At 35.6% G+C, this 15,731-nt stretch overlaps 1 protein-coding gene across 1 annotated transcript in view; it reads right to left on the bottom strand.

Annotated features, from left to right (window-relative positions):
* Positions 1 to 15,230, bottom strand: part of LOC149787175 (uncharacterized) — a 79,426-nt gene extending 64,196 nt beyond the window's left edge. The window contains exons 1-3 of the mRNA XM_089977675.1: positions 14,661 to 15,230; positions 2,546 to 2,858; positions 864 to 1,000 (exon numbers count right to left, since the gene is read on the bottom strand). Of these exons, the coding sequence (XP_089833801.1) occupies positions 864 to 1,000; positions 2,546 to 2,858; positions 14,661 to 14,762 (552 nt within the window). The 5' untranslated portion in view covers positions 14,763 to 15,230. The remainder of the gene's footprint in view (positions 1 to 863; positions 1,001 to 2,545; positions 2,859 to 14,660) is intronic.
* Between the last annotated feature and the right edge of the window lie 501 nt (positions 15,231 to 15,731).

The following is a 15,731-nucleotide window of genomic DNA, read 5'->3' as shown; positions in this document are numbered from 1 at the left end:
ACAGCGCACATCCACCTACCCAAGTGGCAGCTGAAGCAGTGCTGGCTAAAGCTGTCACACTAATAAAATTATCATTACAAGAGGCATAAAGTGGGTCCATTATTACTATTTAGAAAACAATTAAGTTAAATGGGAGCAAGATCCGAAATGGAAAATTCCAGAGTGTAGATCTTTTCAGGAGGATGAGATATTCTAACAAGTTTATTACAATTAAAAAAAAGAAGTGTCCAAAGAAAAGATGAAAGTATCGTGGAAATGACAAAGTTAAATTAGCAAAATTGTCAAAGTAAATATGATTATCTTTAACACTGCCAGGTGCTGTATAACTTTTACTCCCATTGCCTAGGCAATGTTTAGACTTTATTCCCATTGTCTGGGTACCATATAGCCTTGACTTCCATTGCCCAGCCAATGTACAGCCTTAACTACCATTTTCCTGAAGCACTGTATAGTGTTTGCTTCCAATGCCTGTGCACTGTATAACCTTAAGTCCCATTGCATGTGCACTGTATAACCTTTAGTCCCATTGCATGTGCACTGTATAACCTTTAGTCCCATTGCCTGTGCACTGTATAACCTTTAGTCCCATTGCCTGGGTACTGTATAACCTTTAGTCCCACTGCCTGGACACTGTCTAACTTTTAGTCCCATTGCCTGGACACTGTCTAACCTTTAGTCCCATTGCCTGGACACTATAACCTTTAGTCCTACTGCATGGGTGCTGAATAGCCTTTTTGTGTTTAAAGCAAGTGTGTATTAGGGTTAACAGAATACCAGCAAAATAATGGCCATATGATAGTGATAAATCATGTTCCGAAGTACAGGTAAACACTCAAACAAAACTATTATTAAATGACACTTACCTGGAAAGTGTACTCAATCTTGTCCCAATTTACCCTTGCCAGAGAGACTTCTTTACTGGACAAGCAGAGTCGATAATGTCCACTAAGGCTGAGGCATTTGTTAGATTTCTGCTTAATTATACCCTGCCAAACATTCTCTGAAACACAAGAGAGGATGAGAAAAAAATATTGTTATACAAAGCAGAAAAAGCGTGAATGTAAACTTCAATAAAAGTCCCTTGATTGTTGTTGTTGTTGTATGGTTTAACGCCATCTTTCAGCACATGATAGGCTATACATGGTGGCCAGTATTAATGGTGGAGGAAGAACCTGGGAAAACCCTGGAAAGAAACATACCCACATTAGCCGAATCAAAAGTGCCTTGAAGTAACTGTGAAAAATAAATTCCAGGAATTCAAGATAAAATTTCTTTTTTTTATATATGGAGTGTTGAAACCATAAGTGATAGTAAACAATACAATTTTCAAATTAGCCACGTGGTGGCCATTTTGGATGCATGATCAACGCCATATTACATTTAGGAGCAACTAAGACTATCAGAAGACTTTTGGTGAAAAATGTAATATTTCCACTGAACGAGAATTTGTGACAAGATTTTCAAAATGTTCATTGTGGCAGACATATATGAAAATAGGAAAATTTTCATTCAGGACCAACTTGACATCATAATTAGTCTTCTGGTGAAAACTATTTCAATTTAACCATCCATTCAGGAGAAGTTTAAAATGGTTACATGTGGTGGCCAAACAGAATGTTCCAACTGCACCATTTTTATTTAAGACCAACCAGACCATGGGTTCATGGTGATTCATTGTTTAAAATTGGCAAATTGACAGATGGATGACTTATAAAAAAAAACTATCCCATTTACTTACGATATGGCACAGTTTCAGTACACACACACACACACAGTTTTCATTTGTTTCCACCAATAACAAGATATCAAAGCTATGGGCTCATGACTGTCCAAAAGAACTGACTCTCGAGATTTCAGTTTTAACTCTCGAGATGTTCATTTTGACTCCTGAGATTTTGCGGTCAAAGGTCAAATGACTCTTCAGTTTTGAAATCTATTGAGAGCCCTGGCACACATATATATAAAGTGGGCACAGAGTAACAAATAGGGCAATAACTATAATCAAAATAAATCACATGAGAAAAGAGATTTGTCAACATGCAAATCTTCAGATGATACCAATATCTGGAATGTTTCACAGCATACCATCAATCTAGGAGAATGAGATGTAGAAATGTGAGTGTATGCATTGTTGGGCATGTGCATAAAACAATTGATCTGACCTATTACATTTCTAATTTTAAAAATACAACCCTCACCATCAGCCCCTTTGATATAGCACATTCCTTGTTAAAAGGGAGGTAACAACTCCTACTGGTAATAATCATTTCCTCTGAGGATATGAATTTTGGAGTTTCAAGGACAAAAAGTCAAAGAGCTAAATATAGAAAGTGCATTATTATTTGACACATAAACTATTCTTAGTAACAAAGAGGACATGTCGTGCCATAGGTTATAAGGGATGAAATTCCTCAAGAAGCCAACAAATGGAGTAGTCCCAAACATATTTTTACAAATTTTGAAGGGTCTGAGATATCTGTGGAAATCAAATTGATATCAATGATTTTCAGGGAGATAATTTTGAAAAATATCTAGTAAGTTATACCAAAATGAGGTCGAGGTTGTTCCTTTGTCATAAGGAGGTATTCATTCTGGTACTCAAGCAGAAGGTTGAGCCAGGTCTCCTGCTCAACCTCATTTTCAGTGATAAACGAAAATGATTCCTCCTTGGTGAAGAGCACAATGGCATATTTATGTCTCGTATCAGTCTTCTTGTTGATATTAAAGCACTGGTGCAGTGGGATTGACCGCTTTGGCAGCAGATTGGCGGTGAATTTTTTCTCTGAGTCAAAATACTCAAATCTTGCTGGGCCACTGCTGCTTGTTGATCGTAGGACAAAGAATTTCTTCTTCATTGTCTGAAATAAATTAAGAGATATTCAATCAAACATACCACAGCAATCAACAACTCAGCGTCCAAGCTGGATTCAAATTTGTCAATCAAGGTTACAACACAAGAAAAATGCAACATGATGGGAAAATAGGGAGAAGTGAAGAGAGGACAACATTTAGAATGTTCCAAACGGTCACTTAAAACAGTTACTCTTCCATGCACAGGAGAAAGAAAATAATTTAACAATAATAAAAACTTTTTATACTTAAATATTTACAAATTTCGAAAGATTCATCATGAAAAAATGTTTAACTTTATTTTTGCCAAAAAAAGGTAACCTTAAACATAACTACCTAAAACATGTGACAAATATCAAGGTGTTAAGTCCTCTTTGTTTTTACAGCATGGAATATGAAAAGAACTTGTTTCGCTTCTGCATACAGCAAAAAAAATACAAATAAATTTTCAAATGACCATGCAACAAATGCTTGGAGTTTCAACCACATCAAGCGTGTGATAATTTTCTGCAGGAATTTTATCAATTAAAATGTACAGTATCTGCATACAGAATCATTATTTTGATGCAAACATGATCATAAAGCAGGACAACACACAGTTTATAAGGTTTTTAAATTGCTCTTTGAAATGACAAATGATGTGCTGATACTTTTATCACAACACATGAGAGGTGTGTGTGTGTGTGTGTGTGTGTGTCCATCTTGTATGAGTGTCTAAATAATCCCATCCCAGCTTATTTACGACACCTTAAAATCCTGTCACAGCATATTTTTTAAAGGTTGGGACTTGAACGCAGCAATAAGACTAATTCTGCTTCAAGATGGTTTGGCAAGAATGAGTACCATAATCACTCAAGTAAACAAAATTACATAAAATGCTAAAACGAAAATGGAACCAGTCAAAAATTAATTTCTAGACCATTCAAAGCTGTTAACAAGATAAAGTATATTACTAAAATTATAACAAAAAACATGTCAAACATCAGGGAATACTAATGTTCAATACTGAGATTGAGATAAACCTATTCACCTCCTAATATATAAGCTATACTCCTTTACCTCCTAATATATAAGCTATACTCATTTACCTCCTAATATATAAGCTATACTCCTTTACCTCCTAATATATAAGCTATACTCCTTTACCTCCTAATATATAAGCTATACTCCTTTACCTCCTAATATATAAGCTATACTCATTTACCTCCTAATATATAAGCTATACTCCTTTACCTCCTAATATATATGCTATACTCATTTACCTCCTAATATATAAGCTATACTCCTTTACCTCCTAATATATAAGCTATACTCCTTTACCTCCTAATATATAAGCTATACTCCTTTACCTCCTAATATATAAGCTATACTCCTTTACCTCCTAATATATAAGCTATACTCATTTACCTCCTAATATATGTTACACTCAAAAAGAAATATTAGCTATGTATTGTGTTGTTTACAAAATTAATGTACCTAGTGAATTTGAGTCTTGATTAAGGTCAGGTACAAAACAGAATTATACATAACATATAATCATGGAGAAAAATAGCCACCAAACAATACAAACTAATAACAGTATTGATTTATGTTTATTCTCTGTATCATTCACATAGTTATGATTGTGTTCTCTTGTCATCCTGCAGTCCTTAAAATTGCACTGTTTCCAACTGTCCATACAAAGAACATTCAACATTTATCAACAGTAATAAATATTACAGTACTGTAAATGTCAAGCATGTCCTAATGCATAAGTGCAAACCCAAGAGTACAAAATTACTGACTGCTTATGATAAAAATAATGATTTTCAGGAACAAATACTGATTTTTCAAATCTGTATGCATACGCAACTATTTACATCAACACACATCAGTAAAGCCAGAAATTAATTTGATTAATTGTTGTTGTTGTTGTAGGATTTAACGCCATTTTTTAGCACACGATAGGCTATACATGGTGGCCAGCATTAATGGTGGAGGAAGAACACGGGAGATCCACGGAACGAACCACTGACCCACGAGAAGCTACTGGCAAGCTTTCTCACATACCCACATTGGCCGAATCGGAGACTCAAACCCACGCAGACAGAGGTGAGATGGCAATGATCAGTAACGGAGAATGCTTTAGATCACTCAGCCACTCGGGGTCCCCCAACTTGATTAATAACTTAATGTCAAAGATGTATATGCTGCACTCTTGCACCTTCCGAGGAAATCTGATACAGGCTGTTTTATAGCAGCCTTTTCCAGACATTGTCAAATCACCTATCACTGATTCCAATGTACCATCTTTAACTGAGCATCTGGATTATGTGCGATAGTTTTTTTACTGAATTAAAAATCCTCTCACAATCAGCAATGGAATGTGGTAAAGAAACGAGTCATAGCATAAAACAACTCAGATTATAATTTCTCCCGACTTTTTCCTGATTTCCCGATAGCGTGGGAACCCTGTTACTAGCAAGTGAAAAAGAAAGGTTCCTTTCTAAAACAAATTTTGTAACACAAACTTCTGATTGAATTACATCAAGGTTCTCTCTGGTATTTATAAAGATTGCAAATTCGGGCTGAGTTGTTGATGAAGAAGCAGCAAACTCATCTCTATTAGCTGTTTCATGTCACTGGCGCCTCCATACCCAATAGCGAAATCACAATTACACAGATTGCAAAACACAAGGTTTTCTTCTTTACAAGATGGTTCCACAAATCTTCAAAGGATAGCAAAGTTGTCCTTCCAGTTCTGTTTTCTTGTCTTTGCTAGAGTAAATTCTGAATCATCTGCTTTCTTTTTAGACTTAATTAGACATTGACTACTATGAAGATGAGATACAGCAATATCAGCAACTGTTTGCGCATCCAAAATGGTCGTTAACACATTAACATTAACCCCTAGCAACGACTTTATGGGGCAGGAGGTAGTAGCCTACTGCCAAGCTCTGTAGCGTCATGGTCATGCAAGATACACTAAAGTGGGTGGTACTATAGAAACGTAGACAGATGTAGCTCTACAATGATACCAAATAATCTGGAATATCTAGTTGCACTACAAAATACTGATAGAAAAACCTCATTTTTTGGACCCGATTTTTTTTAAACCCAAAATTCGCCCGTGGTCAGAATCTGATTTTGTGTCTGGATTTTAGACTTTTTTGTCTCAGATCTAAGGCAAACCGGTATGAATTGCAAACAGACAGATAAGCCTTTGCAAAAAGTAGGATAGGATGGGCATTTGGAATAAAGAATGGTCTCCATTCAAAAATAATGGCTCCGTTTAGCAAAAAGAAAAAATCCAACTTTTACCCTTCTGCTCATGCGCGAGTCAAATAGTCAATGAAAAACGATGTTTCTAACACAACTAGGCAGTATGTTATTTAAAGATCACCGGGGATTTGGTCTTTTCGGATCTATTTAGAAATAGTTTTCAAAATATGTTTCCTACTCTATTTTCAGGCAAAAATGACAAAAAGCTCCAGGGGTTAATGTGTTAAAGATTAAAGACTGGCATGGTAGCCTCGATTTTGAATGATTCAATCATATTTTAAAACTCAATATCTATAAATACATGCAATACATTTACTCTAAGAATGGAACCTGGTTCCCATTCTAAACATAATTGCAAGGATTTATTTTTCAAAAGTGGATTTCTAACATGACAAATGTACACCTGCATTGAGGTCCAAATACTAAACAAATGCAGGAATAATGGGACACTTGGCAGCTATGATTATGGTCACCTGTGTTCAGCAGTCACCTGATCACAATGGCCATTCTTAACCCTGCAAACACATGATCGCTGACAATGCAAGCCAGGTGACTGCTGATTACATTACATTTATATAGGAAATTTGCCCTTGGGAATTAGAATGGTCATTGTGACCAAGTGACAACTGAGCTGAGGTGACCATTAGGTCAGATTTAACTGTAGTCCAGAGCTGGTTTTCACTTATTTCTGCATTTTGGAACACTCTTTATGAAACCAAGAAAATGCACTAAGGAAATTAATCACAGGTTGCATTAGGGTTATTCTGGCACTTGTCCACCAAAGATCTTTCAAGAAACGCAAATAAGTCCACCTCGTATAGTAATAACTTCTGACTTAAGTGATACCGTATGTGCTTGACTTAGGGGACTTATAGGTCACTTACAAGTTACTGTGTGTGTAATTTGGATTTTTAATGTAGCTTTAACAATTTTTCAGTCATATAAACACGATGTCTGTAATGTGGCAGTTTATAGTGATGTCTAGCACTGGGGCATCATGCCGCAGAAACGTGTGTGTGTGTGTGATTTGGATTTTTAACATAGCTTTTACAATTTTTCAGTCATATCTCTATGATGTCTAGCATTGGGGCATCATACCGCAGACATGTAGCATGGTGTCCCACCCAGTCACATTATCCTGACACCAGGTCGACCAGTCCTATTACTAACCTCTTAATGTTGAGCGCCTAGCAAAACAGCTGTTATTACCATTTTTATCAATCTTAGGCATGACTTGACAGGGGTTCGAACCCATGACCTCCTGCATCCAAGGCGAATGCTGTAACAACTAGGCCACTGTAACGGTCTTACAAGTTACTTATACTTTGGATGCAAATGTTATTCTAAATACAGTACAAGTGAAAACAATATTGGTCTTTCTTTGCTTCAACTACTCTTCACTTATAAGTACAGTAAAACCTTTCTTGAAAGACCACTGTTATATGAGATCACCTGTCTTGAGAAACTGTATTTTCAATGTACAGATTTATTGATTATATAGTCCTATGACCTGTAATGAGGGACCACCTCTCCTGAGAGACCACTGTTTTTTGTCAGAAGAGATGGCCTTTCAAGACAGGTTCTACTGTAACATTTAACTCATTTATTATAAAATCTCTAAGCCTTTATCAGTTCAGAATGAGTCAACTATGCATGGACATTATCATTTTCTGACCAAAAGTGTACTGCAAATACAGCCCCAAGTATAATGTTTGCCTCAAAATATAATACATGACCAACAAAAGGTGTTATTAATTATGTATCAATAACATTCTGGCTGACCACACAATGCAGAAAATACTCAGGCAAAACAATAAAAAAAAGCACAGGGCTTTTTAATTTATGGGAGACATGTTCTATGGTTTAACGCCATTTTTCAGTACACGATAGGCTATACATGGTGGCCAGTATTAATGGTGGAGGAAAACCCCCAGAAAGAACCACGGACCCACGAGAAGCTACTGGCAACCTTTCTCACATACCCACATTAGCCAAATCCAAGACTCGAACCCATGCAGACAGAGGTGAGATGGCAGTTATCCGTAACGGAGAGTGCTTTAGACCACAAGGCCACTAAGAGCCCTTTATGGGAGACTAAAATTCTTAGAACTTTCTAAGTGTGCAGGCAGATATTTCAAACACACTGGATTCCTGTTAATTGGGACACATCCGGACTTGAACACTTTAGCCCAATTAAGCGACTGCCCATATTATGCTGTGGAGTTAAAAAGGTATACATGCATTTTGTTCTTTAAGATTTGACTCAAATAAACGACTGCCCCAATCAACCGGAATCTAATGCAGATGGAAACAGATTGTATATTTTATGCTGTTAATCATTGCAATGCATAACACTCACGATTATTTTCACTGGATATTTAATGTTCACCCTCTTCTAAATCCATTTGCAAAATTTAAGAAGTGTTTGAAAGAACTGTGTGCATTCAACAAGGAAACATTTAAACAAATTTCAATGCTGATTACAAGTACATGCACGAAAGTCCACATCAGAAAACCAGAAATGTATGTTCAATGGCATCCTTTTTACCACACACTGTTTCAATTTTCAACATTATTATTTTTTCCACCGCTAAATCCCAACTACGAAATAATCATAATAAAGATCGCCCTCTAATACTGATATTTTTTATGAAGCTAAAGACTGATAATGGGATCATGTAAACTCTATAACTTTCATTTCTCAGATGTAGACTTTTAAATCAATGTTGAAAATATTCCAACTGTTAACCAGATCAGATGCGCATAATTTTCCCTAACAACTTAGTATGAAAGCTCAAAGGTGTTCTTACAATAGCAACCAAAAAAAAATTGAGAAAAAGTAAACTCTGGGAAGAAATCCATAGAGAGAATGCTTTTAGGTATGGAAGTCTTGTTGTATCCTTCTGGATACTGTCAAGAAAAAAAATGATTTTAGCATGGTTCACATCATTTACTTTGTTTCATTCTGTATCAAGTTTGTGTTGTGATATCTGATCGGCAGTTAAAATGCCAACAGGTACAATAACCGGGGTAATAACATGGACAACCGGGTCCAGATAATATAAAACAGGTAACATGGACAACTGGGTCCAGTAAGTATAAAAACAGGTAACATGGACAACTGGGTCCAGTAAGTATATAAAATAAATATAAGTTTTTCCTACAGTTTTCTGTAGTTATAGCATGTAACATACAGACTGCACTCTTTATGTTTTTTTGCAACTTATATTAGTAAAAATTATTCTTATACCACACTTTGGGTTGGCATGTGTGAAGCTACAACAAAGCAGTATAGGTTCACATTTATTACAATTTCCCTTTAATCGGGTACCCAGGTAACCGATGGTTAGGATTAACGGGTACCCAGTTGAAGTTTCCTATCACCAGAGTTAATGTGTAATACCGTGATAAATCAATGCGTCGTTAATATCAAACCAGCCTAAATACATTATTAGATTACAATAAACCATGATTTCAGTTTTTGTTTGGCCGCTAATGACTGCTTCTCAACAGGAGCTTTTGATTGCAGTAATTCTCCAACTGCACATTGTTCAAAACATTGCTTCATTTTTAACATTGGTGTATGTGTGTGGATTTTTAACGTAGCGTTAACAATTTTTCAGTCATATCGCTATGATGTCTGCAATGTAGCAGTTTAGAGAGATGTCTAGCACTGGGCATCATGCCACAGATATATAGCACAATGTCCCACCCAGTCACATTATTCTGACACCAGGCCGACCAGTCCTAACTCTAGCCTCTTAATGGTGAGCGCCAAGCGAGGGAGCTGTTAGTACTTTTTTTTTTTAATCTTTGGTATGACTAGCCGGAGTTCTAACCCTCGACTTCCAGCTACCAAGGCGGATGCTCTAACCACTAGGCCACCAGAGTGGTCCTTTCAACATTGGAGTACAGGACTTGATGCAATGAATTCTTTGTTAGTTTATATTCTGATCATTGTATTTCTTTGCTGCCTCATTCCCCTGACTACAAAAAAATATCAATCAGCTCTGGTCAGCTATATAATACCACTATTAATCCTTTATTAGTTTATATGTGATCATTGCATTTCTTTGATGTCTGTTTCCTCAACTCTAAAATGTTGAAAGGTTTGAAAATAGGTTCTCATCTATACATGGAAACCTCAATGAGGCTATGATAAAATTTCCATCAAATCCTTCTTATAAAAGCTGTACCCCATATTATTCTCCAACAAATCATTCGGTGACAGATTTAACAAAAGTAACGCAGTAAATAATAAAAACCATAAAAGAGTTCTATTATTCAGAATATGAAATGCCTAATAGCACAGGTGCTGTGTACAAACTTTCTGAAAGACAATCTGCATGGTTGCGGTGTGTTCATGATGGAGAAGACCATCCGCATAATGACCGGTCAGTACATTAATCCAAAATATTTCAAATGATGAAACTTCAGCTAAAACATGTTCTAACAATAACATTACCGGTTTGGGAGCAGATTTATCGGAGTACAAAGCACCTTAAAATGGAAATTGTGTTGTAATGACTACTTCATATTACAGCCGTGTTCTAAATTTTACAAAGAATATTCATGCTGCTGACATTCACTAACGATATTTATACTGCAGACAATAGTAATGATTGGTGTGCAAAACATAAAGCAAGTAGGTGAATCTGCGGTTTTTTCAGGAGACAAAGTTTTGTTTTTGATAGCCAAATCATAAGCAAACAAAAACCTTCCAATGCATGCATCACTGCAGTCAAATGGAAATATGTTATCATGCAAAAAGATCCATGCTCCCACTCTACACCTAAACAAAATATCTTTTTAGTGTATCCATTTGTCGATGTATCACTTATAGCTGAAAAGACTGAGAATCAAATATTCACTTGTGTCAGACGTGGGGGTCAGAGTAAAATTAAAAATGGTGTAAAAACAGGATCCAATAAAAATGTGGGGGATTCTAGGTGTAAAAGGAAACACTTTTTTATCTATCTTGAATTACACAGATAAAGATGCAAATGTGCATAAAACACCGCATAGCAAAGAGCATGACATGATATAAAACTGACATTGCCTAAGAAATCAGCTACTTTCAAACTCTAAATATAACTTAGCTAACCCATTCGTATCAGCAGAAAATAAGAAAACATTTTCCTTGTTCTAAGTGAATAACAGAAAAGTTCACTGATTGGGTTACAAAACAATTTTGTTTTTCACCCAAAAGATTCATTCAATATTTACTCTAAAAGTTTATATTTGTACCAGAAGTGAAGGAGTACGAAAGCTTTCACAAGAATGATTTACAAACATGGAATTAAAGGTAATCATTTCGCAGATCAGGTATGCAACAGCGCCAAGAGTAGCTTAATGTAAATTTAAACAGAGCAGCCATACCAACAGTTTTTCCAGACGAGGTAAACAGATGAGTGAATAACGTCAGCCTTTGGCTGTTACTAGAAACACAGAAATATGTACAAAAAAGTAAATACACCGAGATACACAAGTATTTACATGTTTTTTGTGAATATATTGGTGTATACTCCATTATTATGATTTATCATTTTAATAATAATAAAAAACAAAATAAAATTAAGCAATTTTTATACAAATTAATTACATTTTACCAATTTGTGTGTGTGTGTGTGTGTGTGTGTGATTTGGATTTTTAATGTAGCTTTAAAACGAAATCAGTCATGTCTCTACAATGTCTGCAGTTTGGCAGTTTACAGTGATGTCTAGCACTGGTACATCATGTTGCAGACATGTAGTAGCATGAACCAATCATTTTTTTATTTGAAAGATAACTCAATCAAAATTTGCACACATGTAATGCTATTTGAAAGAAGCATATAAAAGTTTATTTTATGAAAATATGTCAGAAATTTTATTTTTTATGCATTTTTTCAAACAATGTTGACTTAACTCTGTTTAACAATGAATTATTTTTGTGCCAAAAAGTGGTACCATACCAGCGTTTTTTTATTTGTAGAGATATCAAAACCAAATTTGGCCCATTCATAAAGATTATTTAGCTGTTTATAAAATGCTGTTTTGTTTTTTAAGTTTGGACCACAAATAGAACTTCTAGCTTTTTTAATATATTATAATTATAGCAATTTTTAATGGCATCTTTGGTTAGTTTGGGGCAAAGGAGCTAGAGATACAAAGTTTTAATATGAAGAGATAACCACATAAATGTTGCTTCACACATCGGATTTTTGTGAAGGAACGTTTTAATTCACAGGGCCTTATTATGACAAAAATATCTGAACTTCCATTTTTCAAAATTCACAATTTTAGTACTTAAAAATACATGGGGAAAAGCAAGCAAATTGTGTTTGAGACCTGCTTTCTTCTTTTTTTTCTTGACCCAATTTGTTCAGTGAGATTTTTAATTCATCATAAAAGAATATTTACAATTTTACGTTGTAATCTACACTCGACACTAAACCACAACAGAAATAAAAATCAGCAAATAAGTGAGTAATTATCAACAGAACCTACTGAAAAGAATTTAGATTGTTTAACCTTTCCTTCTCCCTGGAATATTCAAGCAGTCAAATGTTAATCGATGCTGAAACATCAAGTCAGTGTCCAAAACACCAAATGTCTCAGGCGGCCGCCATCTCTGAAGTATCAGCTTCCAGCTTGCACACACACGACCCTCAATTGAAACCAAAGTAAGTTCAAACACTTTACGGTAAATGCACATAAAATCCTTGAAGGTATTGTTCCTTGATTGCGCTTCAAAGCTATGATAAAATTAAAGCAGTACAGACACGAGTACTATGGAAATCAAGTTTCTGAAATGTTCAAAACACTTGGAATCCATGATTCCAACAAGTTTTTGGAATGTACTGTGACTACACTACAAGTTTAATGTATCAAGAGCTTATACTAGATGTTAATTTTAAACAGCCAACTGAAATAAACGTAAGAAACTGCGTAATAGAACACCCGAGAGGACAGTCAATGTGGACATGAAAGTGAGGCTGATTTTTTGTGCAGTAGTAGTTGCATCCCTTGTTGGTTCATGCTATATGTAGCATCATGTCCCAACCAGTCACATTATCCTCACACCTAGGCTGACCAGTCCTAACACTAAGCCCTTAATTATGAATACAAAGCGAGGCAGCTGTTAGTACTATTGTTATACGTCGTTGGTATGACTCAACCAGGGTTTGAACCTGCAACCTCCTGCATCCAAGACTGGTGCTCAAACCACAAGGCCACCAGTGCAGTCCTACCAATTTCTATCACAATTCATGTAATGATGTCACTCAGTCTTAGTTGATTTTACTATATTGGACAGGTTTGATACAATGGCAAATTAGTCAAAACTGAAATAATAGAAATCAGAATATGAATGTGAGAAGCACGATTGTCTACTTAAAAAGATCATATACATGTACTTATGTGTTTTAATGTAAAAAAATATGAAGCTGACACAAAACAGAAATGCCACTTAAAAACATCCGGCAGAAGGCAAATTTTATCAGCATAATTTTCTTGACAAAAAAGTCAAGTAAATGTTAAATTCAGTGTAGTACAGAATGCATTCCATGTGGCAAATCAAATTTCTTCTTGATCTTGACAAATGTCTCCTTCAATTCTCAATAATGAAAAAACCCTTGAAAAGAGGTCATATTAAAGGTTTTAAATTTTTTTTTAAAAAACTGTGGTGCATGGAACACATCTATTTTTATATTCTCTTTATCATTCTTTTATTTTGTTGGGGATACGAGCATCACTTATTTTAATACAAAAAATGGGATGTTTTTAATTTCCTGATCCATGCATAGTAATTTGTATACTAAGCTAAAAAATGTCCACATACCAAGGAGGTGGGTCACATGGAGAGGGTCTGCTAGTATTTGTTCGTTTGTCAAATCGATATTATTGTAACTAAATATATAATGTCGGAGTTTGGTACTTTCATAGTTTACACTTTCAATGGCTGTGACCGCTCCGGTGGCCTAGTGGTTAGAGCATCCGCCTCAGAAGCAGGCAGTCATGGGTTTTCGAACCTGGGCCGAAACATTATCAGAGACTTACAAAAATGGTACTAACAGCTGCCTCACTAGGTGCTCAGCATTAAAAGGTTAGTGTTAGGATAGCTGGTCTGGTGTCAGGATAATGTGACTGGGTGGGACATGATACATGTCTGCAGCATGATGCCCCAGTGCTAGACATAACTATAAACTGCCACATTGCACACACTGTAGCGATATGACTGAAAAATTGTTAAGGCTACGTTAAAAATCATAATCACAGACACATTCACCGTATGTAAATTATACTATTCAGCTTGTAGCCATCCTTGCTATCCAATGAAGTACAAGAATAAGTCGTTACATGATGCAACAATTGAAGAAAGAAAAGAAAAAAATTCGTATATAGATCACTTCAATCTAATCTACTCCGCTTTTTAATCATTATTCAATCACATTTAAATTATAAATACATTCGTCTTCACGAGTATTACGGTATGAATAAGAGCATTTTGGTTCTTCGGTGTATTTTGTTTTTTGTAACCTGGCCTTTTGCAACATTTTATGCTTTACCTTCAGTTTCTTCAAAAATCCCGTCTTCTGTATGTCAGATCCCGGTAATTCAAATCTCAACGGGTAACCGTACGTGGAAAATCTGTTACGGTCAGCCGCCATATTATTACACCACGTGTGAACTGTCAAATCTCAAGAGGCAAGGGGTCAATTCACCCTGGCACAGGCACAAACATCCAAACGCGTTAGTAAATTAGCCAAACACATTTTATCTATGGTATTACCAAGGCCATTTCAGAATAATTTCACTAGATGTATAAACAATCGTAGATCTGAATTTGTTTACAACAGTAAGAAAGAAACGGTTAAAATCTGACCAAGGTTTTAATCTGACCCGGTCTACTGACATGCATCACAGACTAGATAGTGTCTGCTTGTTGAGAGCGGTGACGTCGAGAGATCCAAATTCATTCACTCGTTGGGCATGATCCATGTATTTGATAAAAAATTCTAAACTAATCACAAGTTTCAAGTTATAGGCCCAAACGCACTGATTAAATCCGACAGAATAAACATATTTTTTCTGATTTACACATGTCCTCTGGCCATGGATCATTCATTCAGTGGCCATATTAAAGGTTCAATTTGGTTGTAAACAACCTTCACGCATGCGCATACGTGGAATTTTGAGGCACCCAAATGGGTTTGTAGATCAAGATTTCATCATGAGAGTAATGTCATAATATTACTTCCAGTGGGATCATAAAATTAAAATACGTTAATGTTTTGCGATTGATCCTTAATATATGTATATTTAATTTTAAAAGATTGCAAAAGTCACAAAGACGAATAAAAACAAGAGTTTTCTAAACGGGCACCTGCAAACCCTTTATAGCAAAGTGCAGTCATTCTCAAAACTATTGACCACAAAAACGCTTACAGCTTGTCATCGTGATAAACTGAATGGTCATGAGCTGTCTATTAGTAAGTTTAATTTCGACATCTGCTGGTGGTGGAATTCTTGTTAAGGATGAGAGATAGTTTCCTGGTGGAATTGTTTCATAAACGAGCACAAATAAAGACTACTCATTTCCATTTTGTCGCCGATATAATGAGTTACTCGCAAAACTG

The sequence above is a fragment of the Sinohyriopsis cumingii genome, chromosome 12 (genome assembly GCF_028554795.1).
Source record: "Sinohyriopsis cumingii isolate HCF-2022 chromosome 12, ASM2855479v2, whole genome shotgun sequence".
NCBI lineage: Eukaryota > Metazoa > Mollusca > Bivalvia > Unionida > Unionidae > Sinohyriopsis > Sinohyriopsis cumingii.
This window is presented reverse-complemented; position numbering and strand designations above follow the sequence as displayed.